This window comes from Vidua macroura, chromosome 1 (assembly GCF_024509145.1).
Source record: "Vidua macroura isolate BioBank_ID:100142 chromosome 1, ASM2450914v1, whole genome shotgun sequence".
Lineage (NCBI taxonomy): Eukaryota > Metazoa > Chordata > Aves > Passeriformes > Viduidae > Vidua > Vidua macroura.
Window position 1 is genome coordinate 93,750,566 of NC_071571.1, and position 27,235 is coordinate 93,777,800.

General features: G+C 40.2%; 1 protein-coding gene across 1 annotated transcript; it reads right to left on the minus strand.

Moving 5' to 3' along the window:
• Positions 1-744: 744 nt before the first annotated feature.
• On the minus strand, positions 745-27,137 carry NR4A3 (nuclear receptor subfamily 4 group A member 3). The gene is made up of 7 exons (XM_053988402.1): positions 27,029-27,137; positions 23,546-24,432; positions 21,102-21,231; positions 19,973-20,145; positions 14,473-14,672; positions 13,130-13,308; positions 745-3,731 (listed from the first exon to the last, which is right to left on the minus strand). Exons 2-7 carry the CDS (start codon positions 24,428-24,430, stop codon positions 3,469-3,471), a joined length of 1,830 nt encoding a protein of 609 aa, XP_053844377.1. The 5' UTR covers positions 24,431-24,432; positions 27,029-27,137; the 3' UTR covers positions 745-3,468.
• Positions 27,138-27,235: the final 98 nt, after the last annotated feature.

The following is a 27,235-nucleotide window of genomic DNA, read 5'->3' on the forward strand; positions in this document are numbered from 1 at the left end:
AGCCCAGCACAGCACATCATTTGATGTAACCTCCAGCCGAGCAACTCCTGCAGAACAGCCCTCGCGGAGGTGTGCTGGAGCCATCAGTACTCACGGCAATGCCCAGAATAGTGGCAGATGCCTCTAGAAACTGCATTTGTTGGAAATGCATTTGTAGCCAAACAGTTTTGCCTGGCAGGGGATAAGCGATCCCTCCTGCAAAGCAATGGCACAGTAAGGAAAGGAGATGGATGCACATTTGAAGAAAATTATGCAGGTGCCTGCTGGAGCGATGCCTTAGCAGGGTTTACTGATGCAAAGGGGCTGAATATGGGATGGGAGCTCTGTCCTCTTTCTGGCCAGACATAGGTGCTATGAGCCCTGTAGCCATCCACTCCTGTGTCTGCAGCCTCATCAGCTCTGGATTAACAGCTATAGTCCCTTTTTGTCGTGGAGGAGAAATACAGTGAGGGGTGAATAGTCTCTCTGCTCTGGTCTATATGTGGTTCAACCTCTGGGAAAACCATGGTCCAGCTCTCAATACCTAATTGAGATTGCATAACCAGATACTGCAGGCATGTATTTATATAAAAGCTATTTTAATCAAAAGACTAGCCATTAAATTGCCAGTGTTCTTAAGCATGCTTCACCAATTTTTCCACTTTTAAGACTCAAGTAGACATTTTTTTTAATGTTTTATAAATGATAAAAAATTCACATCAGATTTTAACAGAATTAAGCATACTTATTCAAAACACATGGGGCCTCTGAAAAAAATGTTATTCAATTTAATAATTTTAATTTACATTGTATATGTACATGAGCATTTCTTTCAACCCACAGGTTAACACCACAAAAAAAAAAAAAAAAAGAAATAAAAAAGAAAGAAAGTACTGTGGTTAGCTGAGTGAAGAAACTCTTGAGACACTGTTGTCTGAAATAAAAGCAAGGCACTCTCCCTTAACACCTGATATATTCCTGAATTCTGCCTAGACAAAGGCATGTTCACACTGAGAGAGCTCTAAGAATAGTAGTAGATTTATTCTGCATTAACTCTTTCTTTTACCACTGTGACAGGTCACCGGTTGTACTCTAGGATGAATCAGTGTATTGAAGTTGACATGAAGGACAATTCCACAGATGATGGGATTTGGGAGAGTATCACAGCTAAGACTATCTATGGAAGACTGGAGGACACAGACTACGTGAAATCTCACACGGGGCTCTCAACCTGCTTCCTCCCACTCACATTCCACTTAATAAATAAACCTTGCTCAACAAAAAAGCAATTTTACTGTACTATGCTGATTTGCTTCAAAATCCTTGATACGGGCACGCTCGCAAAAAAGCTCCTGCAAGCCCTTGTCTGGCTGGTGCTCAGCACCTGGCAGGATTTGTCCTTAGATAAAAGTAATTTCTCAAGGGACCTTGTGTCTTACACAAGGAGACGAAAGCAAACATTCTTTTTTTTTGGATTTTATGTCTGTATGTTTTTGTATGCGCACATGTGTGTGAGTGTATATATATATATATATGTATATATATATATTTAGTATATACAAAAGCAAATTCAGTCAAAATATATTTGTCTTGCTGGTCAGGCTTGTTACAGCAACCTACAAGAAACATTAGCTTCTCTGATATTTAATTATGCTATTATGTTTGCACATAAGCTTAAAAGTCAATACAAAAAGCAATACTTCTCCAAATATTATCTGCAGGTAAACCAGAAATATTAACTATAGTGATTAGAAGTCTGTTTCCCTATTGACACTACTATAAATCTTGATATAAGAATAATTTTTTCATAAAAGCACATCCAAACATAGTAAGTGATAAAATACCAGATTACTTTTTGAAAACCATACAGTGACTCGATATCTGGGTTATCCTTTGCAGCAATTAGGCAATTCATTTGGCATCTGTTTGATTGTATAATTTAATTTCCATATAAACAGCATAGTTTAAAAAAAGACAAAAGCTAGAATGTTTAAAGCTAACAAAAGATACAGTGACATCAGGTTGACATTCAAAAATTTCTTTAGCAAAATGACCAACAAAATTTTGACTTAATACAGTGCATATAAAGTTTTTCAGAACTGAATTTTTTAAATATTATTTGAATTTACCAAAACATGAGCAAGATTTTAATATCAAAGTGCTAAACAGTACTGCCTTAGAAGTCACTGCAAATAAACTGTAAAATAACTCTGCTTGTGATTTGACAGATATTTTATATACAAATGGTTAATAAAAAGACACGCGCACACACACACGCACACAAATATAGGTATATACATATATATACATACACATTATATATATGTATATAGTTTTCCAACTGGTGTATCTGAGTCAGTGTGAACACCCCATTTAGTTATCATGTGTAACAGGGTTCCCATGAGCTGGCAGTCATTGCAATAAATACAGGCAAAGCCATTACAATATACCATGCATACAAACATTTATACAAATAAAGACACTATGCAACAAATTATCTCATATTAATATGGCATCAACAGTATAAACATACAAAAAGGAGTACGAACACGGAATGTTTAAACGCAGCCCACTATATCCTTCCTAGCACTTACATTCATACTATTTTACAAGACTTGCTTGTTCTTGAAAACCATCCTCTGTCTGTTTACTAACAAGTCGCTTGTGTTAGAAGTCTAGAACTGAACTATCCCTGATACTGACCCTGTATGCTCCAATCACTACTTACTCGGGTTTCCTTAGCTAAGGAACAACTGAGCCACAATTGCTCCCGTGTCTTCCACATACATTTGTCAATAAGTCACGCTACATGGAATCAAGTTTGGAAAACTCTGTCAGGTAAGTTAGTGCATGTAATTTTCTCCCTTGATTTCGTCTGTTTGTTTTCCTAATAAAATAAATTAGTTAATAAACGAGACTTAGTAAGACAGCACTTTAAAAAATTGCACTTGAACATGGGAGCTAACAGCCATTGTCATTTTGCTATATTTGATTCGTATGAAATGTTTAATTGAATGTACTTTGCTAAAAAAGTGAATTTTTGTTTAGATTGTGCTGATGTATGTGCCCTTGATGCAGGAAGTATGCTAAAGGTATCCTCACAAAACACATACTACCCTGGCAAACAACAATTTGCTGTTCTTTCAAACACAGCTTCTACAATTTTACTCCTCATAGACCATGAGGTGTTAAACAACAGATTTAAAACAGTCATATTAACCTTTTACTGCTGCTGGGATAGCATTGTCCAAAAGTGCCATATTAGCCATTTAAAAAACCCAACTCACACGAAAGAAAACAAAGAACACAACCCCAAACCAGTAAGCCAGTAAGTTTCAGGCCTCAGGTTGTAAGGACAAAGCGCCAGAAAAGACCTCATGTTAAACTCGGAGCGGCTTTTCTGTTAAGTGAGGGCAGAAATGTTAGCTGTAAGTCACGATCCATTTGCCTGCTCTGGCGGGCGTTTGCCTCTCAGGAGGGTGGTTTGACTCAGAAGGGTAAGGTGTCCAGAAACAGCCTGTCGATGATGGAAGGGGCTGGCACCAAATCTTCCAGTTTCAGGTAAAAGATGCGCTGCAGTCCCAGTGTGCAGAGAGAACGCAAGTCAGCCAGAACACCCAGTACCTTCGGCTCCGCAGACTCGAGTGGCTGTCCTTTGTTTTGGCAACTGAAAGTTAAGTGATCTTTCAAACTGCTTGTGATCTTGTTGCATAGCTCTTCCACTTTCTTTGGTTCTTTTAATCCATGTCGTTCTGCAAAGCCAGAGGAAAAAAACACATCAGCATCCCTATCACAAATGGAGAGAATGCATTTTCTTGGGAGTAACCCAGGTGCATACTCTGGAACTCACAGCAAAAAGTGCTCTGAGAGTGTAGATTTCTCAGAACAGCTGGGTTTACATGGAGTTAGTTAACCTTTTTGCCACACAAAATAAGAGAGGGCAAGTGCCCCTTTTTCTTTATCTACTAAAACAGGCAATAGAGATGCTCAGTTATGATTGAAATTCTGGTACAAGGAATCCAAGCATCCTTCGTATCTGATATAATTTTCATGATATGAGGCAGAATTAATTGGGTGATTTTGCAGCAAAACCATCACAGGAGGTGTTTTGGAGATTTCCGTGCTTCCCCACCAGTTGTGAATGCTCAATAACTATGGCAACCATTATTTATTCAGTGAATTCAAGTGGCGATCAATATCCTTAGCTAGCTCCATCAGCGCCCGGCCTAGAATTCCACCAGGAATTTGCAGACTCTCTTATAAGAAACTAAAGGCACCTTACTACCCTTTGTTATTTTGATCAGCTGCTGCTTTTTAGTTTATTCATCTTTAAAAGCTCTAAGATAAAAGATGCCTGGAAGTTAACTATTTTGCTTTGAGTGAGCAATGCCTGAGCAGCTGCTATGTTATCCATCACAAAAACCTTAGCACTTCTAAAAGGAAGGAGAGCTGGGGTTTATTCCCCTTCAAATATCTTTTTAAAATACTATAATGATGTTAAATGCATTCACAGTTCTTTAAGCATAATTAGAATTAATCAGATTTGTGGTTTGTTAAAAGCAGACTTTTTACAGGGGAAAGAATTCTATGTTGTTTGCTTAGTGGATGAACTATAGTAACAGAACAAAAAAAAAATCAGAAAAAAAAAAAATCTCAAATTTGTGGTGTATTCATTTACCTCTGACTGAAATACACAGGTAAGTAAGAAATGACTTCATAGAAAAGTCATAATAATTTACACATGAAATAGAATTGTGCCAGATATGGCAATCAAAGAAAATGCAGATTATATGAAGTCAATTAGATATATAAAACAATGACAGCAGTGGATAAGGAGAAATGTGGCAGTTCTTGTGTTTGATGCTTTTGAAGTCATCTCCTTCCCTGGGCCTCTCTCCCATCCCAGGCAGCCAGCAGCCACACTGTGCCCATTGTCCCCAGGTCTTGTTCCTCCATGCCAGGAGGAGCAAGCAATAGACATGTCCCCTGTTTGTCCCCTAATGAACAGTGAAAAGAGTACAGTTCTCTTGACTTCCAGAAGCAGGAGTAATGCCTGCACCAGGCACAGTGGTGCCCTGCCCAGTCCTGTGTATATAAACTCCTTGCTCACCACCTGTTTTGGCTTAGATACTCTTTAAAAACCAATAAAACAGGCAGGATTCAATGAGGGCAGTCAGAAAATGCAAAGGTCTGGTTTTCCACTGATATTCACCCATTTTACACTTTTTTTTCCAACTGTATTTACTTAAGCAGAGTTAGCTCCTGAATATACTGGTTTGGGATCAGAATCAGAGATGTGCAGACATGGACATCTCTGTCCAGAAGCTACCATGCTCACTCACTTAAGTACCATCAATTTGCCCTCTTGTTTCAAAGCAACACTTATCCAGCCAGTGACATCTGCTTCAGACATCGTTTCCACCTTGCAGGAATTAAAAACTCTAGGTATTCTAAGTGCCTTGTTTACATTAAAACATGAGAAGTCAATGAATATTTAAAGCCTTTCCAGTAAATGGTGTATAGTGTAATTATGTAAGCCTTAACTATACAGGTCACTGAGAGTAAATACTTAGGCAGATTCTGCCATTAAAAATCTTGGCAGATAAATATTTTATACAGGTTGGAAAAGCTGTAGGGCTTTTTTTTTTTTTTTTTTTTTTACCACTAGCCTACTGAGAGAATCTGCAGGACATTAAATTAATCTTGCAATCTTTGAAGAGTGCCCATCTTTTAATCTGTTTTGTTTCCTAGCTGTGTCAGAGAAGATATTTTTATAGATGTAGGGAGCTGGAATACTAGAATGGATCCAAAACCTGACTACAAATGCAGAGCACATTTTCAAACCACTGCCTCAGTAGGTGTATACTTTGCTGCAGAGTATGGAAAAATATCTCTGTCTCTGGAGCACGCAGCAACTTTGTTAGCATTTCCAGTTAGAACTAAACAGCTTGCCTCTCACTGACAAGTTCAGAAGGTTTCATGAAAAAATCATGTCTTTCGTGAATAGCCATTAAATGTACATGGCAAAACACTATGTGTGCAAAGATTATCATATTAATAGCCTTACTTTACATAACAAAATCATGGAAATTCAGAATTAAGAGATACTCTGTCCTTAAAGTGTGGGGCTACAATATTAAAACAGTCCCTGATAAACCATATTGTCCTCCCCTGAGTGAATTGCCATACAATGGCCTTCTCTACATGTACATCTCCAAAAGGGTTAATTCCTCATGCCCGGAACTGCCTCTAGGGGTTTTAGTCTTAAACTTCTAAGGCATCCATAAAGTCAAAAGCCAGAAAGACAAAGCCATCTATGTGGAAGCCCTTCTGCGAGGGAAGGAGAGCGCTTGCACCGGCACTGCCACTGCAGTCTCTGGTGGTAGAACACAACTACTTTCTGAAGAACACACTCATCTAAGAATAGGCTCCTCTCCTTGGTAGACCTGAGGCATCTAGGGCCTAATTAACTCAAAGATTTAGATTGAACAGGGTTCAAATAACAGGAAACACATTTTCTTGCCTTTTTCACACGCCCCGTTCTGTTTGCACAAAGAAAGTGCACAGTCTTTCTCATACAACCTAAAGGGAGCAGCACGAGGCCCCTGTACTAAGGGTGTACAGTGGCACTGAAGCCAACGGCCTCTAATCATTCTCTGTCTTCCACAGGATGGTCTTATCCACATGGGAATGATAAGGCCAAGATTTTTCCCAAGAAGTACAGCTGGTCAAAATAGATAGGTTTTCTTTAACTGATTGAGGAGATGTGTAAATATTATGGTAGTCAGACTTTCTTATAATGACAAAGGCACGTGTAAAGTGAATACAGGATTTCTCAGCTTGTAACGACCCAAGATTGTGTCTTAGGATATCATTGATTTTTGCAAGAAAAGAATGGTGATTTATGGCAAAAATGCTGTCAAAATGAGTCATCAAAAGTCTTACCTCTAGAGCTCTGCAAACTTAGCTTATCCTGGGAAACAGAACACAGCAAGTATTTTATACCTTTTGCCTTTTCCCGGGAAGCTGAATGTGGTTTTGTGCTATCATTACACTGATCGGCAAAAACTCAACAGGAAGAAAGCAAAGACCCTAACCTCTGACCTGAGGTAGATCATGCCAAGGTCAGGCAGACTGAGCATTATCTTCACAGAAAATGCCTCTCAGAGAGTGTGAGTACCTCAAAGACCTTGGGCTCTGCACTCTGTGTCACAGGGTATCACTTTTAGTCTCAATTAATTCTGAGGTGTCCAGAAATGCAACGGATGAACACTGCAGACTTAAAATAGGCCTCTTGATTTTCTTGGTTTCAATGTAGTTATGTGATTTTCTCTTCCCCCTTCACATTTCTCTTCCCCTTCTATAACTCAAATAAGCACAAGGCTCAGTTGCCTACAGCTTTCTTGTGCACACACTGTTACACAGGAATATTGCAACTGGTCAGATCCAAAAGTCTTCTTTCCTGTAGCAGTCTGGCCCATATTTATCCTGCCTAGCTCTCAGATACTTCATAAGGGTCCCCAACATTGGTGCACAGACCTCCCAAACTCCTCCTAACATCAGTGGCATTTTTAGAAGATTATTACAATTTTAGGTGCATGAATCATCTTCTGGAGGTGCCCTGTATTCTCCATCAGGTGTGCAGGGTACCTGAAGTCAGGTGAGATGGGTGGCCACACAGAACACCATAGTTTGCTCCCTCTTTTAAGAAAACCACAATATAACACAGAGACTGCTGGTTGCTGTAGAAGCAAAGAGTTCTTGCCTCAACAAAGAGGTGGGAGTGAAAAAGGAGGAGTGAGTACTTTACTTTGACGCTGACAGTATTTCCCCTCAGCTAAGTGGCAGGGGGAAGGCAGACAATGCAATCTGGAGGGTTTTTTTTTTATAACTAGCTCTCCTACACTCCTCCAGTCTGCCACCTGCTTGTATGTAGACCCAGCACATGAAGCACCCACTCCAGAGGATATCCTGGCAAGAGGACTGAAGGATATCTGCTGCTGAAGAGTAGGTAAGTCTCGATTCCATTGGGAGGTTGGACAAAGTCAGGTCCAGAAGGAACTGCAGCATACTCATGCTCGTTTTAGCCACACTGGTCTCATCACTGTTTCTTGGTATGACTGATGGTGCTAAAAATTGTGTTTGTAAACTGGAACAGAAAGCCCAACAGCAGGAAGACAAACACAAACTCCTAATTAACTGAAACCTCACAGTATTCTTCAGTGGTCTGGTGCCAGTCTAACAAAGAATTAGGAGTGTGAATAAGCCAAATATATACAGTGGTCTGAGCTGGTCTGTAACACACTTAAAATAAAACATATGGTGAAAGAGCTTGGCTGAATGAGGGCTAGCATATTCTGTACCCAGCAGCATCCCACTGAGAGTGTCAAGTGGGCAAAATAATAATGGTTTGATGTGGATAGAGAAAGGAAGGGGCAGAGAGGAAAACATAATCAACAAGGAGAATGAGAGAGAGAAACACTAGCAGTTCTAGAGCAGGCAAAAATTTGAGGCTGAATTAGAATGTGCTCTTCAGATGATCTGTACTGGATTCTCAGTCTTTCTATTTTCACACTGATTGAAAAAAAAAACTAATAAATGGTCATTTGGGAAGTTTAGGAAGCATTTTCAAGCATAGGCTGAGTTAGTATCTAGTCTACTCTGCAAAGCGGCATCCTCAACACTGCCCAGTCCATCACAGAGTGACTGTGCAGGAACACTTATGATCCATGAACACACTAAACTCATAGAAATCCTCTGTGTGGAATTAACAACAGAACTTGGCCCAAGATGACCAGCATTTCCTTTCCATGTTGGCGCTCTTTAGCTCATTAGATGCTACATATCAACAGAATAAGTGATCCAAAGGAGAAGAAGAACATGACAGACCTAATTTTTTTACTTTCACAGGCATGTGAGGTGAGTGTCATGTGTTGTTTCCCACCTACTTTCTTCTGGGTGATGCTTAGAGCAACACTCATGTGCTGTGGAGGAAGTTGTGTCCAGCCTTTCTAAACCAACTAAAGGAAGTAAAAAAAGAGAAGAGAGACAGAGAGAGGAAGATCCTAAAGGAGCACCTTACAGTAAAAAGATGTGTTTTGGCATGACAGAGTTCTAAGTTAACTGTTTGCAAGCCTCCACAGTAAAGATGCAACTTCCTTCATTCCGGGTGCTCTTTTAAGCTGATGTCTTATCTGAGAGGACCTGAAAATTCATCAGCAATCTGACATAATGCTTTTCCTTCTAGGCAACATACCACAGATTTCCAGGACACATAAAAGAGATGGAAAAAGCAAAAATATATGGACTTTCTAATGGAATATATAATGGAAAATATTGTACAAAAACTAGTTTTATCCAAAGCAAGCAATGTAGGGAACTACTCTGAAAAGCAAAGAATGACCCTACATGCCTATAACCATGCATCCTGTGCTATCATCTGCAGCTGTGGTTGGGAAAGAACATGGAGCTTTGTGGCTCCAAACAAGTCAGCAGGGTTAACTGAAGGTCACTGGAACTACTGGAGCTGTTACTGGGGAGACTATGTGACATCCCAAAATGAAGGAACAGCCTTCAGTATATCTTAGGATACTGGGACCAGTGGAAAGTCTTTTAGTCTCCAACGCTGAATTTTACACTTATTCCCTCTTCCTTCACTGGGAGACAGACATTAGTTCTCCCTATCACTCTTTAAGAACACATTCAGAATATGTAAAAGAGAAGTGACTCCTCTTACTCTTCTCCCTCAGCAAAACTGCCAAAGATTGGTAGTATTTAAGGTTTGCTTTCTAAGAGCACGTCTTTGTTTGGGCTAAGGACAGCGCTCGTGAAATCAAGAAGAATTAACAGGTCATTATTCTCAGAAGAAATTTTTCTTTATCTGGAAAGACAATTCTTGAATTTAATGCTACCTAAGTTGCTGTACAGTATTAAAACAGGCTATGACTACACTACTACAGATCACAGGGCTGTTGTCTTGACTTTTTTTTTTCCTTTTTTTTTTTCTGTTAAGCCATCAAGTCATAAGCATTTTATGTGATAATCAAGAAAATTCTGGTTTTGCAGTGTTTTTTCTAAAGGCAAACAACTAGATTCACAAAAGAAAGCTTTCTCACTCCTTATTTTGAAGCCTAATGAAACAGATATCCACCTGGAACAAGGGAGAACCATGGTCAGATTCCCTTCCTGTTGGAATCAGACCAGAGATAGTGACTTGGGTGTCCCTCTGACCACCAGCTTGTCCACAGATCATCAGAAACAACAGCCATTCTTTGGCCTGTAGAATATATCAAGTTGTCTTAAGTGGTACTCAATAGTTTGATATCCTATGCTCCTCAGAAAGGTTGCTCTTCCTTGGTCTGACTCACAGAAAGGACTTGAAGCAGAGTTTGCCAACTACCCATTGCTTCCAACAGTCCATTACAGGAGAAAAGGGTGCCTTCCCCAGAGATAAAGAAGGGCACCTAAACCACCCATCTAAATCTAAGCCAAGCCTCAAAACAATGTTTAAAAATGTTCAACGTTTCAGACTTCTTCAGGTTTCATCTTTGCAAATTTTCTCTTTGCTATTTTTTCTCTTTTGGTGTGACTAGCTGAAAACCATCACATGGCTTGTCATACTCAAACTGCAGGGAGGAGACAAGAAGCCATTTCTTGTGGGATGTCACATCAGAGTTAAATCTCAAGGTTTTCCTGAATAAAAAAATTTCAATACACTAGCTAGAATCACCTGATTTCCTCTTACATGTTTTATTTTTAATATTGTTCATCATTATACAATGCTATCCATTTTCAGGTGACCAAATTTCTGGCTGAGTCCCTGAGTTAGCTAACTGCCCTTGGATATCTGAAACCTGTGAATATAAGTCACTAGAGCTTTGGTCTAATTTAGATCACATGAAAATACATGCTGTCCTTAGACCAAATCAGCAGAGAAATACCAGCCTCACGAAATAAAAGAATAAGCAGAAAACAACATTAATTTCAAACACCATCTCACACAGGAGAAAAAAAAATCAAGAGAAGCTTGACAAACAGAGAAAATCTTAAAGCTTCTATGAACAGAAATTGTCTCCTTTTAAAGGCAACAATTGCTTCCATTTGTTTAGAAACTTTGAGAAGACCAGCACAATATAGCGAACTCCTGGAAGTGTTGTGATCAAGGAAAGGAAGAAATGTGGGATGTATCCAATTAAAACCTATTTCTAATTATCCTAGGGTGAACTGAGCCAGCCACTGGACGACACTGTCTCCTTATGTAAGGGCAAGCAAGCAGTGCTTAACTGAACAAATTACCGTGTTAAAACAGAAAATGGGTTTGTAAGGGCAGTAAGGTTTCCTCCTATACATTTGCTTTTGCTACATCCACGTAGCTTGCTGGGAATCCTGTTCATCAACCTGCAGACTCTCGGTCTCCAGGAGGATAATCAAGAACATACTACCTATGGCTACCTAAAAAAGACATATCTCATACATAGTAAATAATCTAAATCACTCATATGTGGTATAGATATATATGAGCATATATGCCTGTATGTAAATATATATAGAGAGGGACAGCACCTGTCCTTGATTTAGTTATCTAAATGCATATACATACATAAATACATTATGTATGTATATAAGTATGCACACACGTACACATATATGTAGGTGTTTATAGTACATATATGTAAGTAGGTGTGAACACACGCCAGTGAATGTATATATGCAGGAGAAAAAAAATGAATTGGGAATGTTCTTTCTGATTTTAACATACCACTCATTTCAATAAATTTTTTTACAGAGTAAAGCAGCTCCAATGAGTTATTCTGGTCTTAAATGTTTTATCAAAGAAACCAGAACCTGGATCTTAAAGTACCCTTTCCAACTGCACAAGAAATTAACAGAAATTAATAAAAACCTGAAAATACTTAAGAAACAAAGAGCTATATACATACATACAATAACCCTTCACCAAAATGCAGGAAGGCAGTGTACTGTGCAAACTCTGAACCCAAAATCTTGGACCCACAAATGTTAGCAGGAATTGGCCAATTTTATTTTTTTTATATCTGTCATTGAGTGTTTTATCTCAGGGTTGCCCTGACATCATTCTTATCCCAGGTAAAATGAAGACTACAGCTGGTACTGTTGGGGCCACTGCCTGCAATGTAGTGCGTGCCTGAAACGCAGAAGGAAATCAATCTCTATCCCAGTGGAGCTTATAAGCATCCCTGGGAAGATCCAGCTCAGGACACACTGATGCCCTGTCTCACACTGATGACACAGTTGCACTGTTAAACTACCACTTTTTCTGATATGAGTGTGAGGCTCTTTGAGGAGATGACTCCTGCTCCAAATTCTGCTGTGTGGTTGTCAGACACACTTTCTCCCAACTCCTTCTGCTGCATCAGCCGTGACTCTTCTATTGCAAGATGCCCAAGGTATGCTGGGCTTTATTGTTTCAGGAATGCAAAAATTACACCTTAAAAGGTTATCTTCCCCTATTTTGTACTTACTAGACAGATTTGGCTGATTCTGACATTAGTTTCCTGCTGTTCACCCCAGCAGGCAGAAAGGGTCATACAGTCATATGCACACCCAAAAGCTTTTGTACAACTGCAGAATGTGACTTTTTCCTCATAATTCTCTGATTTTTCTCTCTCAGAAAAGCAGTACATGGAATACCTAGGTTAGCTTGGCTACCAAATGCAGCCTGCCTGCCCTCATGGAGCATTCTTTCTGGTCTAGCTATCTTGCTGAGAGATGAGTTATGCTAGCTGTACAGCTTCTGGGTCTCAAGCTGCCTTGATATTACTATTCCTACACTGAAGACCTAGCTCTAGTAATTTCATTAAGATTTTTTTCTAGGATTTCAGCAAGTATCTTGAATATTTTTGTAGGAGCTACACAATTTGCTTGGAAGCAGTTTGCTTTTTAGAGACTACTCCAAGAAAACAATGAAACTGCAAAGAAATAGTTAGATTACATTTTAAGAGGGGTGTCTGACAGCCTAATGTTAAATCCACAATTTCAATATGGTCATGCTAGTGCTTAAAACTCATAATTACTTCACCCTGAATATAGCTAAATTAACTGAAATTGCTTGAATCTACAATAAAGCAAAGCACTAGAGTCTGAAGCTTTCTGTTAACAAAGAAGCACTTACCTGTAATCATAGTTAGAGCTGATAGACTTGCTAAGGCTGGGATATCAAGGTTAAGGCTCTTTAAGTTTAAGGAAAAGTCTTTAATAGAGTCGAGCCACTCCCCAAATCCACGAAGGCACTGAAGTCTATGAAGCACGAGTCCATTGCAGAATACAAACTTATCCTCAGCAGTATCAGACCTCAAATAAAAACAATTGAAAAAATTATAAATGCATCTTCTACGTTACAGAAAAATGCATAACCAGTATTGAAGCGTCTGTCATTTAAAATCCAAGGCATATTATCCTGAGACATATGTGGGCATTCACGTTTGACAATATGTCTCTCCCTTGGGGCCAAAGTACAACAAACAAGCTTCTGTGATTGCTTACTTGGTAGAGTTATAAGCCTGAGGTTAGCTGCAGCATGTGGTGTAGACTGTCTAATTAGTTAAGATTTTGGTCCTGCCCAAAGGCATAAACAGAGAAGACATTTTGCATTAAATACTGTATGTTTGAACCAAAGGAATACTAAGTGAGTGTATTTTGTCATACAGAACTAATAAAAAGATAGGTTCTGCAACTCTCAGCATTTACTTAGTATCATCTGCATTTTTCAGATTGTAAAAATTGGCAGGGAGAAAATAATGGAGAACACACACAGTAATGCAGGACAATATGCATAACTGCATAAACTCTTTTATATGAAAACCTGTGTGCAAGAGAGAAATTACAGCAAAGCTCTCCTCTTCTTCCCTCTCCATTACTAATATTTTTGTTTAAAAACCACAGGAAAAGGTCATTTTCAACTTAAATAAACATGGCATAACTGAAATCACCAGTCTGCAATTTTGCCAGTTCCTGAAAGTGTATTTGGTAGTGTCTCAGCTAGTGCTAGACTGACAAAGCATCTCACTCTATTAAGTGACTCGGTATTAAGAAGAAAACCAATCTGAACAAGATTTTAAATCTTGTTCATGCCTTTCAAAAACAGATGACAAAGGGAAAAGAAAAAACTTTCATATTTGGAGTGCATTTCTATATTTCATACTTATGAGTACGAAGCAGACTTGCTCAAATAGTACCTGAGGATCAATTTTGATTACTATGTAGGAAGAAAATGGGACAGATCAAATAAAAGAAGCACATTAGTGACACCTATGATCTCTTTTTAAATCACCTTCTTGATTTTTCTTGCAGTGTAAAACAAATTAAACACCATATCCTTTGTATGCAAACATTGCTGGCTTTTTTCTGCTTTTTTCTTGGTACAAATGACAAAGACAGCACCATATTTATTCCTTAAAAATATTCAGATGGATGATTTTTCACATCATCTTAAGAGGAAATTAAATAAATAGTTACCTGATGGAGAGTCTTAGTACAAACAGCTCCAAAAAAGCTGATTCTATGAGTAATGTCTGATCTTCTTTTGGGAGGTCAGTAAATCCTGGGATTTTTTCTGCCCAGCCTCTAGTTATGTCAATTGAGGCAGTCAGAAGATTATAGAACTGTTGTACATGTTCTGCATCTGTGCCTGCAGCAGCCTGATCAGTGGAACAGTACTAAAATGAAAGCCACAGAAAGCAAGGTTATATGCATTTAAGGGCATTCTGTGAAACATACAGCATTATTTGCCCGACAACATTTCCTTCTGTGGCAAAGCTGGTATTATTTACAAAGACATAAAAAACAGTTCTACATCTACCTACTTATTTGGTTACCTACAGGCATTTAGCTATTCAGATAGATATTACAAAAATATTTCCATATGTGTAGAAGTAATTTCAAATTTATAACTAAAATATAATATCACATTTTACAAGTACCTATATGCTATTAGTAAACAGAAATAGAAAGCTGGTGGGTAGGATAATTTGCATCACACTAGAAGAGGAACATTATTTGGCTTACTACAATGAAACTCTTTTCCCACTGATGAATTTGTCTCAGTATGTCGGAAATGCAGATTTCTTCCAAAACCTCACAAAGTGCATTTTATCTGACAGTGATAGAGACACATAAGATAAATCACATTTTATCTGACACATGCAGCATTGCTTCATTTGAATACAGAATTGGTTCAAAGTAAACCAGCTGCCCCATATCACCTCTTATCCTTCAAATTGAAGCATTTGAGGTTCAGCAGAACCTATTATCCTGCTTATGTGGCCATAACTCTTCCAGGCAAACATTTGACAGTCTCAGCTTGCTCAGCTTTGCTGTGACCCTCTGACAGCTCCCTCCCCACTATCTCCTACTTCATCACCAGTGGATCCCTGTCACTCCTTTGACACTGCTCTCTGTCTCTTGGCAGAATATAAAACAGGAGCTTTTGTGGCTTAGTCCAATTCTGTGCTTGGAAAGTGCTGCTGTTTTTTTGAGCAGGTACTGAATAATGTGGCATTTATTGTAGTAACATCCTCATCATCAGACACCTGCTGGGTTATTTCTGGGAGAGGCTTCATATCCACTCTCTCTTATGTGTTCAGCCAAAGAAAGGCTGAGGTAGTCTCCACAGCTAAAAGAAGCCTGCATACCCTTTGGAAACAACTTCCCACATGCACTTAGGCTTGAGTCCATCAGCCCAAAGGCCACTCTAACAACCTTCCAAGCCAGAGTGGAAGCAGGAAAAAACTCTTTTCCCATCAGTAATAGTGGTCTGGCAGCCTGGGAGGACCATATTACAACCATGGGCTGCAGATATCACCCAAGCTGCAAACTACAACCCAAAAGTTACCTCTGTACAGCACAGAGAGATGGGGCAGTAAGCAGAACTTCTCAGGTAGCTGTCCTGTATTCTGCCTCTCCTGGCTGGAGCTGGTTGCTATTGGCAGGTAAGGGATGAAGTACACAATGCCAGAGTTGCTGACTGGTGGGAGAACTACAGCAATCCTAGAGACCTCTGTCTGTGTCTGGGTCCTGGTGCTAGCCCTTAGTGACTCTGTTCTGCTTACCCAATGTGAGTTTCTCACGGTAAGTTCCAGCTCACATCCCTAATCAGCTAGTGAAACAGGTGCAATCTTCTTATAAAGTTCATACAGAGATAAATTTTGCCTCAGCTGCTCCAGACAATCCTGTGACATTGAGACAAGTGGAGGCCACAATACAGAGAAGATAGGGAGCAGCAGTAGAAAAATCTCTTTGCTGTATCATATTTATGTGTTCAGACCCGCACTTGAATGGAGCAGTTGAGGATACTCAAGCAGCAAGAATCAACTACCCCTGGCACTGGACTGCAGCAAGATGCACACAGGTAATTAATGGATAGAAAAAGACAATTTACTTTTTCAGAGACCAAGCATGTTCTGGACCCTCTAGAAGTGACCATGCAGAGCAAGCCACAACAAGTGTGCATTTTGGCTCTGGGAGATGTGCTTTGCTGCACACAGGGGCTGACCTATGCTCCTTACTACACAGGGAAACTAAACAGGCTGATGGAAACTCCTGCCTCACAACAGGTACTGCTAAGCCAAGATATATTCTTGATCCTTTGAGCAGTAAAGAAGAAGGAAAACAAAAGGAAAAGAAAAAAAGGTACTACCCATTCTGAATGGGTTAATTCTAAATACAACTCATCACAACTCAGTAATTATGCCAGGTGTTAATTTGTTCCCAATATTTATAAAACATTCCTTTGGCAAAAGTAAGGCAAAGTTTTCACATTTTCTAATGAAGCTGAATGCTGCATTATGTCGTGTAACTGTGAATGCTACAGTGTGGTATACCCCACGCTCGGCACTGAATCAAATTAAATGCATCTAAAAAAAATTATAACCTGTATTTTTTAGCATAGTCTTTCCCACAAGAGCAATTTTAGAAGAAAGGTAAAAGATTACATGGAATTGTATAACTTTCAGCTGCTGTAATACATCATCACTGCTCACTATAAAGTACTAGCACTTACAAAGAGTTGTTAAAATAAAATATTATTTACTTGTAACAGACTTAGGAGCATACAAGTAACCATAAACAATATGTATGTTTCTGTTTCATGCAGTGCAGTTGTGGGGTTTTACCATGTTCATTTCATGGAGAAGAAGTGATATTTGACCTAACTTGTGACCAAGACAGCTGGCAATCCTGCCCTTGGTCAGGAGGCCACAGGACGGTGGCCGATCTGCATTTCTAAACCTGCCCTATGCAAACCGGAGGCAAATCAGGAGAAAGACAAAAGACAAAGCTCTGCCCCCTCCATTCCTTGGAGCGCCTTTGGGAATTAAATGAAATATGACTGTTACTAAAGGAGGGGGTTGCATGTGTAGCGAGCAACATTAACTTGTATGTTATATCTGAAGAGATTTGGAAAGCCTGAGGTTGGGAAGCCCGATAGCACAACTTAGCTCTGCCCTTTGCCTGCTTTCATCAGTCCTTCATCGACGGCTACAGCTGCAAAAGCCTAACAATTACTTCTCTGCACAGACGAAAGCCTACACTCATTTTTCCAAAAGCCACGATATGTGCTTCATTTTGTGGCCCAGGAAGGGGGGGATTATTGCCTAAATGCTGCACTCCCCCTCTGAAAAGGCAACATTTCTATTTACATTGGTGCCTACTCTGCATGAATAAGAATGGCAAGGTTCTGTTTCTCATCTCACTTCCTTAAAAGCGTAAACTCAGGGAATTGTACCAGTAAACAGGTGTGAGACCAGACTACGGCCCTTGGCAATTGCCTTTTGAAACCAAGTACCTAAATATACCACTGCTGTGGACTGGTAAGTTAAAACCAGTGCTAGATGAAAAGCAGCCATGTTCTGAACAGAACTGTTTCCAATGTTTTGGTGTAAAGTTTGCAGCTTATGTAATTTATTTTTGGTTTTGTTTTTTCCTGGGTTGCTCTGTGTGTGTGTGTGTGTGTCTACAGGGTTTTCTGGAGGGAAGGGATACACATTTTTCTCCAAAACTTTTATCAGTAGTTTTAAGACGGTCAAGGTATTACAGCTTGTAAACACAAAGACCATGCTAAACATTAAGGTCGTATCTGCAGAAGTGTCAGGGCTGACTCCAAAGCCAGGTTTCCAGATCTGCCCATTTGTGGTGCTCAGCAGGGTCACAGCCTAGCTCAATGTGCCATAAGTTAGTCTTTACAGGCACAGGATTATTCTTCATAGGAATATTTTAGCATTGCAGTGTGTTTATGGCATGTTTCATTAAATTCATTAAATTCAGTTAATCTTGCTCTTTACACAGCATTTGTTTTTTGACCTCCTATAACTTCTCAAAATAAGTATAAGGGTCTATGAAAAACATAAGAATCTACTAATTTCTTGTAGAATATTTTTGTTATTTCAATACCACTGGGCATAACAGACTATAATATATTTTATTGTAAAGAAAAACTTAGATATTAATATGTTCTAACAGATAATCATACTTAATCTTTTAGCTACCAAGACTAAATTAATTTACTGTCAATCATATGCTCCCTGTAACGTCCAATAGAATTGTTCAACAATTAAATCTGTGGGTTGTTTTCATTAAAAGAGAAATAATTACTGTAGGACAAATAAAGAAGTCACATAAAAGTACCTAATTTTTGTTCAGGTTTCTGTAAATGAAAAAGAACTTTATATCAATAAAGAACAAACTACGGCCTCTGGACTCCTGTAATTCTGTGGAACCCAGAAGATTTCTATCAAAGAGCACAGCTCGTCACACACCTTGGTATTTGCAGAATGATCCCTGAGACATTCTGGGTAAGTTAAGGTACGTGTAGATATGGCTAATGCATTCTCCCCATAGTAGGTTGTCAGACACTGAACAGCTAGATTCTTGATAATGACTTGAAAAATAATATGATTTAATACTTCCAGATTAGTTTGAAGAAAATACATTACAGCATGCTTTAAATTGCTAAAATATATATATAAGTATAGTCTAAAATAGCATAATGTAATTTTTATATAATTGCAGTAAATATGCTTTAGGATTAAATATTACTTAGCAACAAGTGATAAATGGCCAATGGAGTTATTGTCTGAGTACAGCTGCTATTTTTAACAGTCTCAAATATAGTCATATTTCTTTAAGGAGGAAGAATTTGATCTTGTTTTTCCATAGCTGTAGTTTTTTTCTTATCCTATATCAACCTGCCTAAAAATTGTATTTAACAAGCCATTTCAATGCTGTATTTTAATAACTACAGGACATTTTTTCAGCTTTCAGAATATTCCATGAATATTTAAATTGTTACTGTACTACATTAAAGAACAAGGTTACAAAAATATATAACCTTTGGTAAAGCTTTGCTGATTTTTCAGAATTTTAATTTTAAAAGGCTTGTTTTAAAAATGTGAATTTTACTGAAGGAATATTTATGCTGGGGTATCCAAAGCATACCCTGTTCCCATTTAAATAATGTCAAAATTCCTATTGATTTCAACAGGAATGGTCCTTTCCATTCAGTGTCACGCTCTGCAACCCTTCTATCTGAATATTAGGGAAGTGCTATTAAATTTTAGCCTTCGGAAAATGGAAGTTAAGATATTGGACATACAAGTACTGCTCCTGGTTAATCAATGACATCATAATTGATCATGTTTCAGCACAGCCTGTTTGCAAGAAGAATGCTCTATTTATCCATGCATTTTTGCTTTAACTCAGCCACTGAATATACTGCAGATTATTAAATTATTTTGTGATTGAGATCCTCACAATGAATAGTTACTAATATTAATATCTACTGCACTTCCTTTCCTCTCATTGTCCACCTATCACAAAAAGACAACGGCTGGCTGGACTGATTTCTACCCTCATCCAAATTTCACACTTAATTTCATTTCGTCAAACCAGCTGGTAAGGAGAAATGCAGCTCGCAAATCATTTCTGTGCGGAAAGCAAACAGGGAAAGAAAAGTGAGACATACTCTTGAATAGTCCAGCTCCCTGGGCGTGGAGTCGGTTAAAGCTCGAACGAGGGCATTCATCATGCTGATGGGAGGAGAGGGTGGGGAGGGCTGAGAGGGTTCTTGCTGTAAGGGGCTCTTTGGTTTGGAAGGCAGTCGACCTCTTCTCCCTTTCAAGCTGTCGGTACGGACAACTAGGTGAAAAAAAAATCCCAAGGGAATCAGTTGTGAAGGTACCAGCAAATGATGGATCAGAATGAACACCCTGCTTTCCTTACGGTGGCCAGACCAGCAAAAATAAGAGCGTTCTCTAGTTTCAGCACGTGCTCTTGATGCCTTTGATTGCAAAGGAACACAAATGGCACCAGAACTGTGTCAGACTTCGGATTGTAAGCAGCAATGTAGCTGCTTAGTGAGAGCCCAGCTGTGTTCCTTGTGTCCACGCTTTGTTTGCAGCGTGTCAGTGTGCCCATGACACCCCACTGTTGAAAACAAGCGGAATGTGAAACACAGATTTTAGTGTTTCTACTAGCAGTGTCCCTTCTGAATGGCAGAGGCATTAATCAAAGTAATTTTAGCTTTCTTGAAGCATTTGAAAAAATACGGCCACAACTATATAGGTTATATTTTCCATGTCAGTATTTGCAATGGGACTGCTCACACAATATTACTCACATGCTTAAATATTTGCAGAATTGGGACTAATGAGTGATCCTGTTTCCATTTAAATTAATTGCAAATTTACAATCAGCTTATGGGAATGAAACAAGATCCTATGTCAAAATGCGCACAACCCAGTGCAGCCCCTCAGTGAGATAACAAGGGGAAGCCAACAGCATTATCGAGCAATGTTCAAAGTTAATAAAGGAGACATTTTGGCCACTGTCAAATTATCCTCTTGTGACCTTGCTGTTCTTGAACTCTGGGGTCTATGGTCTAAATATGATAATAGGGGTGAAAAGCACAAAATCAATACATTACTACATAAATGCACATATTTTGGGGTAAGTTATGAATCTCATCACTGTCAAATTTATTGTAGAGACATCCATACTGACATACACACACACACAGATTCATAAAACATAAAAGAGATTCATAAAACATAATCTTTTAGTTTTCTGGGATCATAAATAGCCAGAGTCTTTACCTTCTTTAACCATGCCAACACTGAGACACTTCTGGAACCGGCAGTATTGGCATCTGTTACGACGTCTCTTGTCCACTGGGCAGTTTTTATTTGCCAGACAAACATATTTTGCATTTTTCTGAACTGTTCTCTGCAAAAATGCAACACAGTAAAAATAGTAAACCGATTGTTTCTTGAGCAGCTTAGAACCTGACAAAATGTGTTTTAATTACAACATGAAAAGTGACAGTGCAATTCATATAATTAGATAAAATTAATTTCCTAACACACTAGCCTGCAGGAAAAACAATTTTATTAGTGCTAGCTGCTGACAATGAAAATCATCTAGGATTTTTCTGAAGCAAGTCTCTGGAGACAGGCAACTTTGAATGATAAAATCATATCTGAAATTACCAGGTCATCACATCTACCTTTGGGGATTAGATTATCTCCGCTTTTAATATCCCTTTGGGAACAATTTTCTACTTGGTTCATTCCCTTGATTATTGCTGACCTTATTAAAACAAAATCAAAATGATCTGCAATGTACTTCTCTTGCTATCACTATTGTTTGTCAAATACCACAATAACTGGTTTGGTTAGCCATTAAAATCATCAGGGAGAAAAATAAAAATACCAGTAACCCCTACAAAATATGTTTGGCTAAATACTCTGGGAAAGTTAACCTGACCTGAGGAAAAAGGACAGAATGATGACATAGTTACATAAATTTAATTAACTCTAAAGTCATGTTGAAAAAAACTAAAACAAAATTAAAATGTGTAGAAACCTGGTAAGCTTTGCAAGAATGTAACAAATATCAATGCAAAAACATATCATGCTGCCATACTTAAAATCAAAGTTACATCAATAAATAACATTCCAAAAGGTATTACCAGAAAAGACACCAGGAACAAATTTATCAACTCAACATTCAATATTAAATCTTTAACTGCAATTAAATTAATGGATAAATTTTATTCCATAATTTGTGTTTGTTATCAAATAACAGCTTCGATGTACTAAATATAAGAGATACAGCAAATATTGTTCATTGTGATTTGGAGCTGAAAACAGTTTATTTTTGCAGAATAAGGTACTGTTGCAACTCAAGGGTATGCTATTGATTTCCACAGAGGCAAGTTTGGGATAAAAAGAGCTGCTATTTCCATGTTATTTGTGGTCCCTTTTCTAGTTATATTTAAATAACAAATTAGTTTTATAGGAGACGTGTGTGTTACCACGTGGTCAAAAGATTATTAAGTAACACTGAAAACTCCACCTACAATAAAAAAATGTTGTAAGACCTCCCCCCAAATATTTGGGGACTGTTTTTGTTCCCATTGTATCTTTTACCAGAATAGGGGCATAACTGCTTTCTTAGCAAGAAGAAATATACAAAATCAACCCCAAATATTTCAAATCTTAAACTTGCTGTGCAGAACCAACCGACCAAAAGCCAATCACAAGCTCTTCTCTTAAACAGGCTATTTCTGAAATTAATACTGCAATCTGGACCTTCAGACTCTGCTGAAAGGAAATTACAAAGCACCCAAACCTAAGATCTAAAGAGTATATTCAACTCCTGAAAATGTAAGTGCAAAGTTCCCACTGAGGAACTGCTGTGTCTAAGTTATTTGTGTTGCTACTCAGCTGCAAAGCTGCCTTCACTGCAGAGCAGGCACGGGGACCCTGTGCAGTGCTTAGTCACTGCTCTGCAGGCAGCTTTCCCCTGGTAAGGACTCCCCGGGCTCCTGAGCTGAAGGGTAATGACAAGGCAGCAATCAAAAGCAACTAGAAGTACTTGGGTTTGTCCCATGAGTGAAACCAGTTTCTTCCTGGTGCTGACCACCCTGCATTCTTCCTCACGCCAACTTTCCCTGGACAACAAATGGCACCGCTGCCACCACCTAAAATATTAAGTGGACTTCATGATTTCAGGGTTTCTTTTCTCATCTAATGCTGACCACCCTGCATTCTTCCTCACACCAACTTTCCCTGGACAACAAATGGCACCGCTGCCACCACCTAAAATATTAAGTGGACTTCATGATTTCAGGGTTTCTTTTCTCATCTAAAAAAAAAAGTATAATTGGAATTGGTGACTGAGTAAAACCCAAGTTGAATGTACTCCAGATGAGTTTCACTACAGAATAAATGTAGTTTATAGATTAAACTGGGGTGACATGTATTTCATTCAGGAATGCTGGCAGACCAGACATGTGGTTCCCCCAGACCACTGCCATGGCCTCTTCTCAGCAGAGAATGGCTGAGCCTTTGATCCCGCAGAGGGTTTTCCTTGACCTCCAAAAACTTTGGGCATCCCTCCCACCCTGCTGGGGGGCTGAGTTTTAACACACGATGTCCCTGGAGCCCCAGGTCAGGGCCAGGAGCACGTGGGGACAGAGGGGGTGGGAAGTGAGGTGGGAGCAAGCAGGGAGGGGAGCAAAGCGCGGATCTCTCACCTTGAAAAAGCCCTTGCAGCCCTCACATGTCCGCACCCCGTAGTGCTGGCAGGCGGCATTATCTCCACAGACAGCGCAGGTGCCTTCCCCGGACGAAGAGCTCCTGCTGGGAGGAGACGGGAGGCCACTGCTGCCGCTCCCGCTGCTCTCCCCCATCAGGCTGGAGGTGGCTGCGTTGAGGCCGAGCGGTGAGAAGGCTAAGGTGGCTGGTCGTTTGGCCAGGTGGAGCCCGTAGGAATGGCCCTCCATGGGAGCCTGGCTGGCGGCCGGCCTGTCGGAGCCCAGGGGCAGGCTCAGCGAGGCAGGGTCGTAGCACATGTGGGCGGCCGCGGACGGCGTGTGCGGAGGCGAGTGCTTGAAGTGGAAGAGAGGGAAGCGCGGAGGCACGGTCTTCATGGGGGCGGCGTCCATCAGGTGGCCGGGGGGCAGGCAGGTCTGCGTGGGCTGCAGCGGGGGCTCGTCCCACAGGCCCTGGTGAGCAGGGAAGCCAGGCGTGGTGGGCGTGGAGGGTGGGGATTGCTTGAAGTACATGGAAGTGCTGGGCATCCCCTCATCTGTAGATGGGGGCAGTGAGGGCTGGTATGGGGACAGCCGGGTGTCTTCCATCTTTATGAGGGGCCTCTGGCCAGAGGAGGCAGTTTGCATTTGGTAGAGGCAGGAAGGCTTGAGCTCATAGCTGCCAGAGTAACCCTCCATAAAGGTGCTGAAGCTGGGAAGGGAGGTGGTGGCAGTGGCAGTGATTTCGGTGCTGCTCAGGTCCATGGTCAGCTTGGCATAGTCAGGGTTCATGATGTCTGAGCTGTACTCCGAGCCATACGCGTAGGTCTGGGATGCATAATTCGAACCGGGCGGTGAAGGACTATACTGCGCTTGCACACAGGGCATATCTGCAAGGGCAAAGGGGCACGTTAACAAACAAGCCCAGTGCACCCGGCTGCGGCCCAGGCCCTCACTAACTTCTTTCCTAGAAGCTTTCCCAGAGCTCAGATAGGCACCCAGCTCCCATTCGGACATTTAAATTAGCCTCAAGCCTTTTCCTTTCAACAAGAAATATGCACCAGGGACCAACTAAGCATTCAGTACTAGGAGTCTGCTCTCATCTAGTCAAGGGAGAAACTCACATTTATACCAGTGTCAGTGAGAGAAGAATCCATCTCAAGCTGCCCTACATCTGCTGTTTAATATACATAGGTGTCAATGAGAATTAGATAAGCACAATGAGAACCGTTTATGACTCTGAATCTACCCCGTATGCATGCAATCATGTCGTAAAACTTTCATGAAGGGTAAATGAGATTATCAAATGCATAATATTAAACATTATATTTATTTTTTAAAAAGCGGCATCTGCAGCGCATGCCAGAGGAATTGCTCAAATCACAAGGTTTGCTACTCAGGACTTGCAAACATAAATTTTGCTTACTCAGCTCTGGACCTTTGAAGAATATTTCTGGTCAGCTAATAATTTAAGGTTGCTGTCTCATTATTAATTTTACGGCTTATCTTTGGTAGAATGCTCTCCTTTTAAAAGTGGAGGGTACAACATCCCCTTCAATTTGCAAAAATGTTGGATAAAAGGTATGTGGTATTCCTTTTTCATGGGAAAGCAAGTTTGAGGCCAGTAATACAGTTGGTTTTATTCATTAGTCATGAAACTTAATGCGGTTCACTGATAGCTGGGATGGTCAAAGCGACACAGTGCCTGGCTAAAAAGATCTGACTGTTATTTTCTTTTACATTTCCCACTAGTCTGTCATGTAATTTGCTGGTCACAGGAAGTAATAGACCCAATTCTGCAATTGGTTTGCAGGCAAACTGAGGTTTGCCTGACTAAACACTGTGAGATTCTAGACCAATATTTGCAACTTGAACTAAAAGTGTGTGGTATATTTTGGTTCCACAGCAGAGGAATAAAATGCATCAATTAGTATAAATTTTCTCATAAAGAGAAAAGTAAATATGGATAAAATGTATATCAAAATTAAGTGCAGTTCATCTCTTCTTAATCATGGTAATTTATATTCCAGAAGCACTTGAGAAATAATTCATGTTAAAAAAAAAAAAAAAAACATGCCTTGGAAATAATGAGGTTTTCCTCATTATTTTAAGAATTCTTTTCACTTACAATTTTAAAATATTCACTCCTGGCATGCAGGAATCCAAATAATTTGTGTTAAATCAACTTTTAATTCTTTCCTGCCCGCTTTGCAGATAAATATATTTAAACTAAGCACCAAATTTGAATTATCACGCTGTCACAAACCATTCACATCTTTCTTCATCTCGAGAAAACACTAAAATCTGAGGGAAAAAAAATTAGTGCTGTTTCCTGAAATTAAGACCTTTTTTGCTTTAAATCCAACAGCTTGAAGAAGGAAGCAGGACAACCCTCCCCTCTAAGCCTTGCCTCCTAATGTTATTTATGTATTATCCTACTGTTCTCTTTTTTTTTTTTCCTGTCAATTTCTGTCCATGCCATTCCACACACACACATTTCCTGGCAAGTCGTATCATTATCATTTGTTAGTTTAAGGACTGGCTGTTAAAACATAGTGATCAGTGCTTAATCAGATAAAAAGGGAAAGAAATTCTTTCCACACACCTCCACTGAGAACTGACGGAGGAATACAACAGAGTGAGTTCACAGCTAATGTCACAACTGGACGTGTTGATACACAGCTCTATGAAGGAAAAATGCTTTTTTGCTAGCTCAGAAAATAAGCAGGAGTTCAAGGGAACAGATTATTATGCCCTTTTTTTTTTTTCTGCATTTTTCTGAGCATAACAGAGTTATGCCACTGAATTCTGTGCAAAGTGGAGCAGAAAAACAGAAGTCTAAAATAACTCTGACTGGAGGACTGAAAAAATATCCCTAACCTAAAGGTCTGGTCTCTCCTGGCTCTGTGGGACTCCTCCTACCTCGCCTTTTGCCAGCGCACTTGTCTAAGTCTAACCTCTACTTTTCCACTTAGGGCACCAGTATTAATTCCCCTGCGAAGTAAATAACCTGGGACTTTTTCTTTATCCAACAATATTAAAACAAGAAAAGAAAAGGCCCCACAGGATATGCATTGAAGAGCAACCTGCCATCAAAACCCAAATGAATGGGTAAAAGCATCAGGGCAGGGACATTAGGAGCTATTACCATGGTGTTCTGCTTTCTTTGCGAGAACGTGAGGTAAAGGACGCCCAGTTTAACGCCAGGCAAGCTGGGCTCCTCACAGGGACACTAGCACCCCCAACCAGCTTCCCCTTAAGTCTGGCATGTCTTTGGCGAGGGGCTCGCAACCCCGTGTGCCCAGGCACGGCATCTCCAGAAGCGCTGCGAAAGGCACGCGCTGCTCTGATCCTTTTGGGATTTAAACTCCCCGGGACGTCGGGGGCCGATGATGCCAAAGGGATTTGGGAAGGGTAGGGGCCGCGACAGGAGCTCCCGCACCCCTTTCCTCCTCCTCCTGCCCTTCTCCCGGAGCGGCAGCTTACCTGGTGGGTATCTTGCGCGCTGAATGGTGGGGCTGGAGGTGCGGACGGAGGCGGCGGCGGGCGGCGGCGGCGGCGGCGGGGTGGGTGCCGGCTGGGACCTCTCTGCGGAGGCGGGCCCGGGGCCTGGCCTGGGCGGGGGGCGCTCTTCCGACCCGGGCTCTGTCCGCCGGCAGCGGGAGACAAGGCACAGTCAGGGGCGGCGGTGCC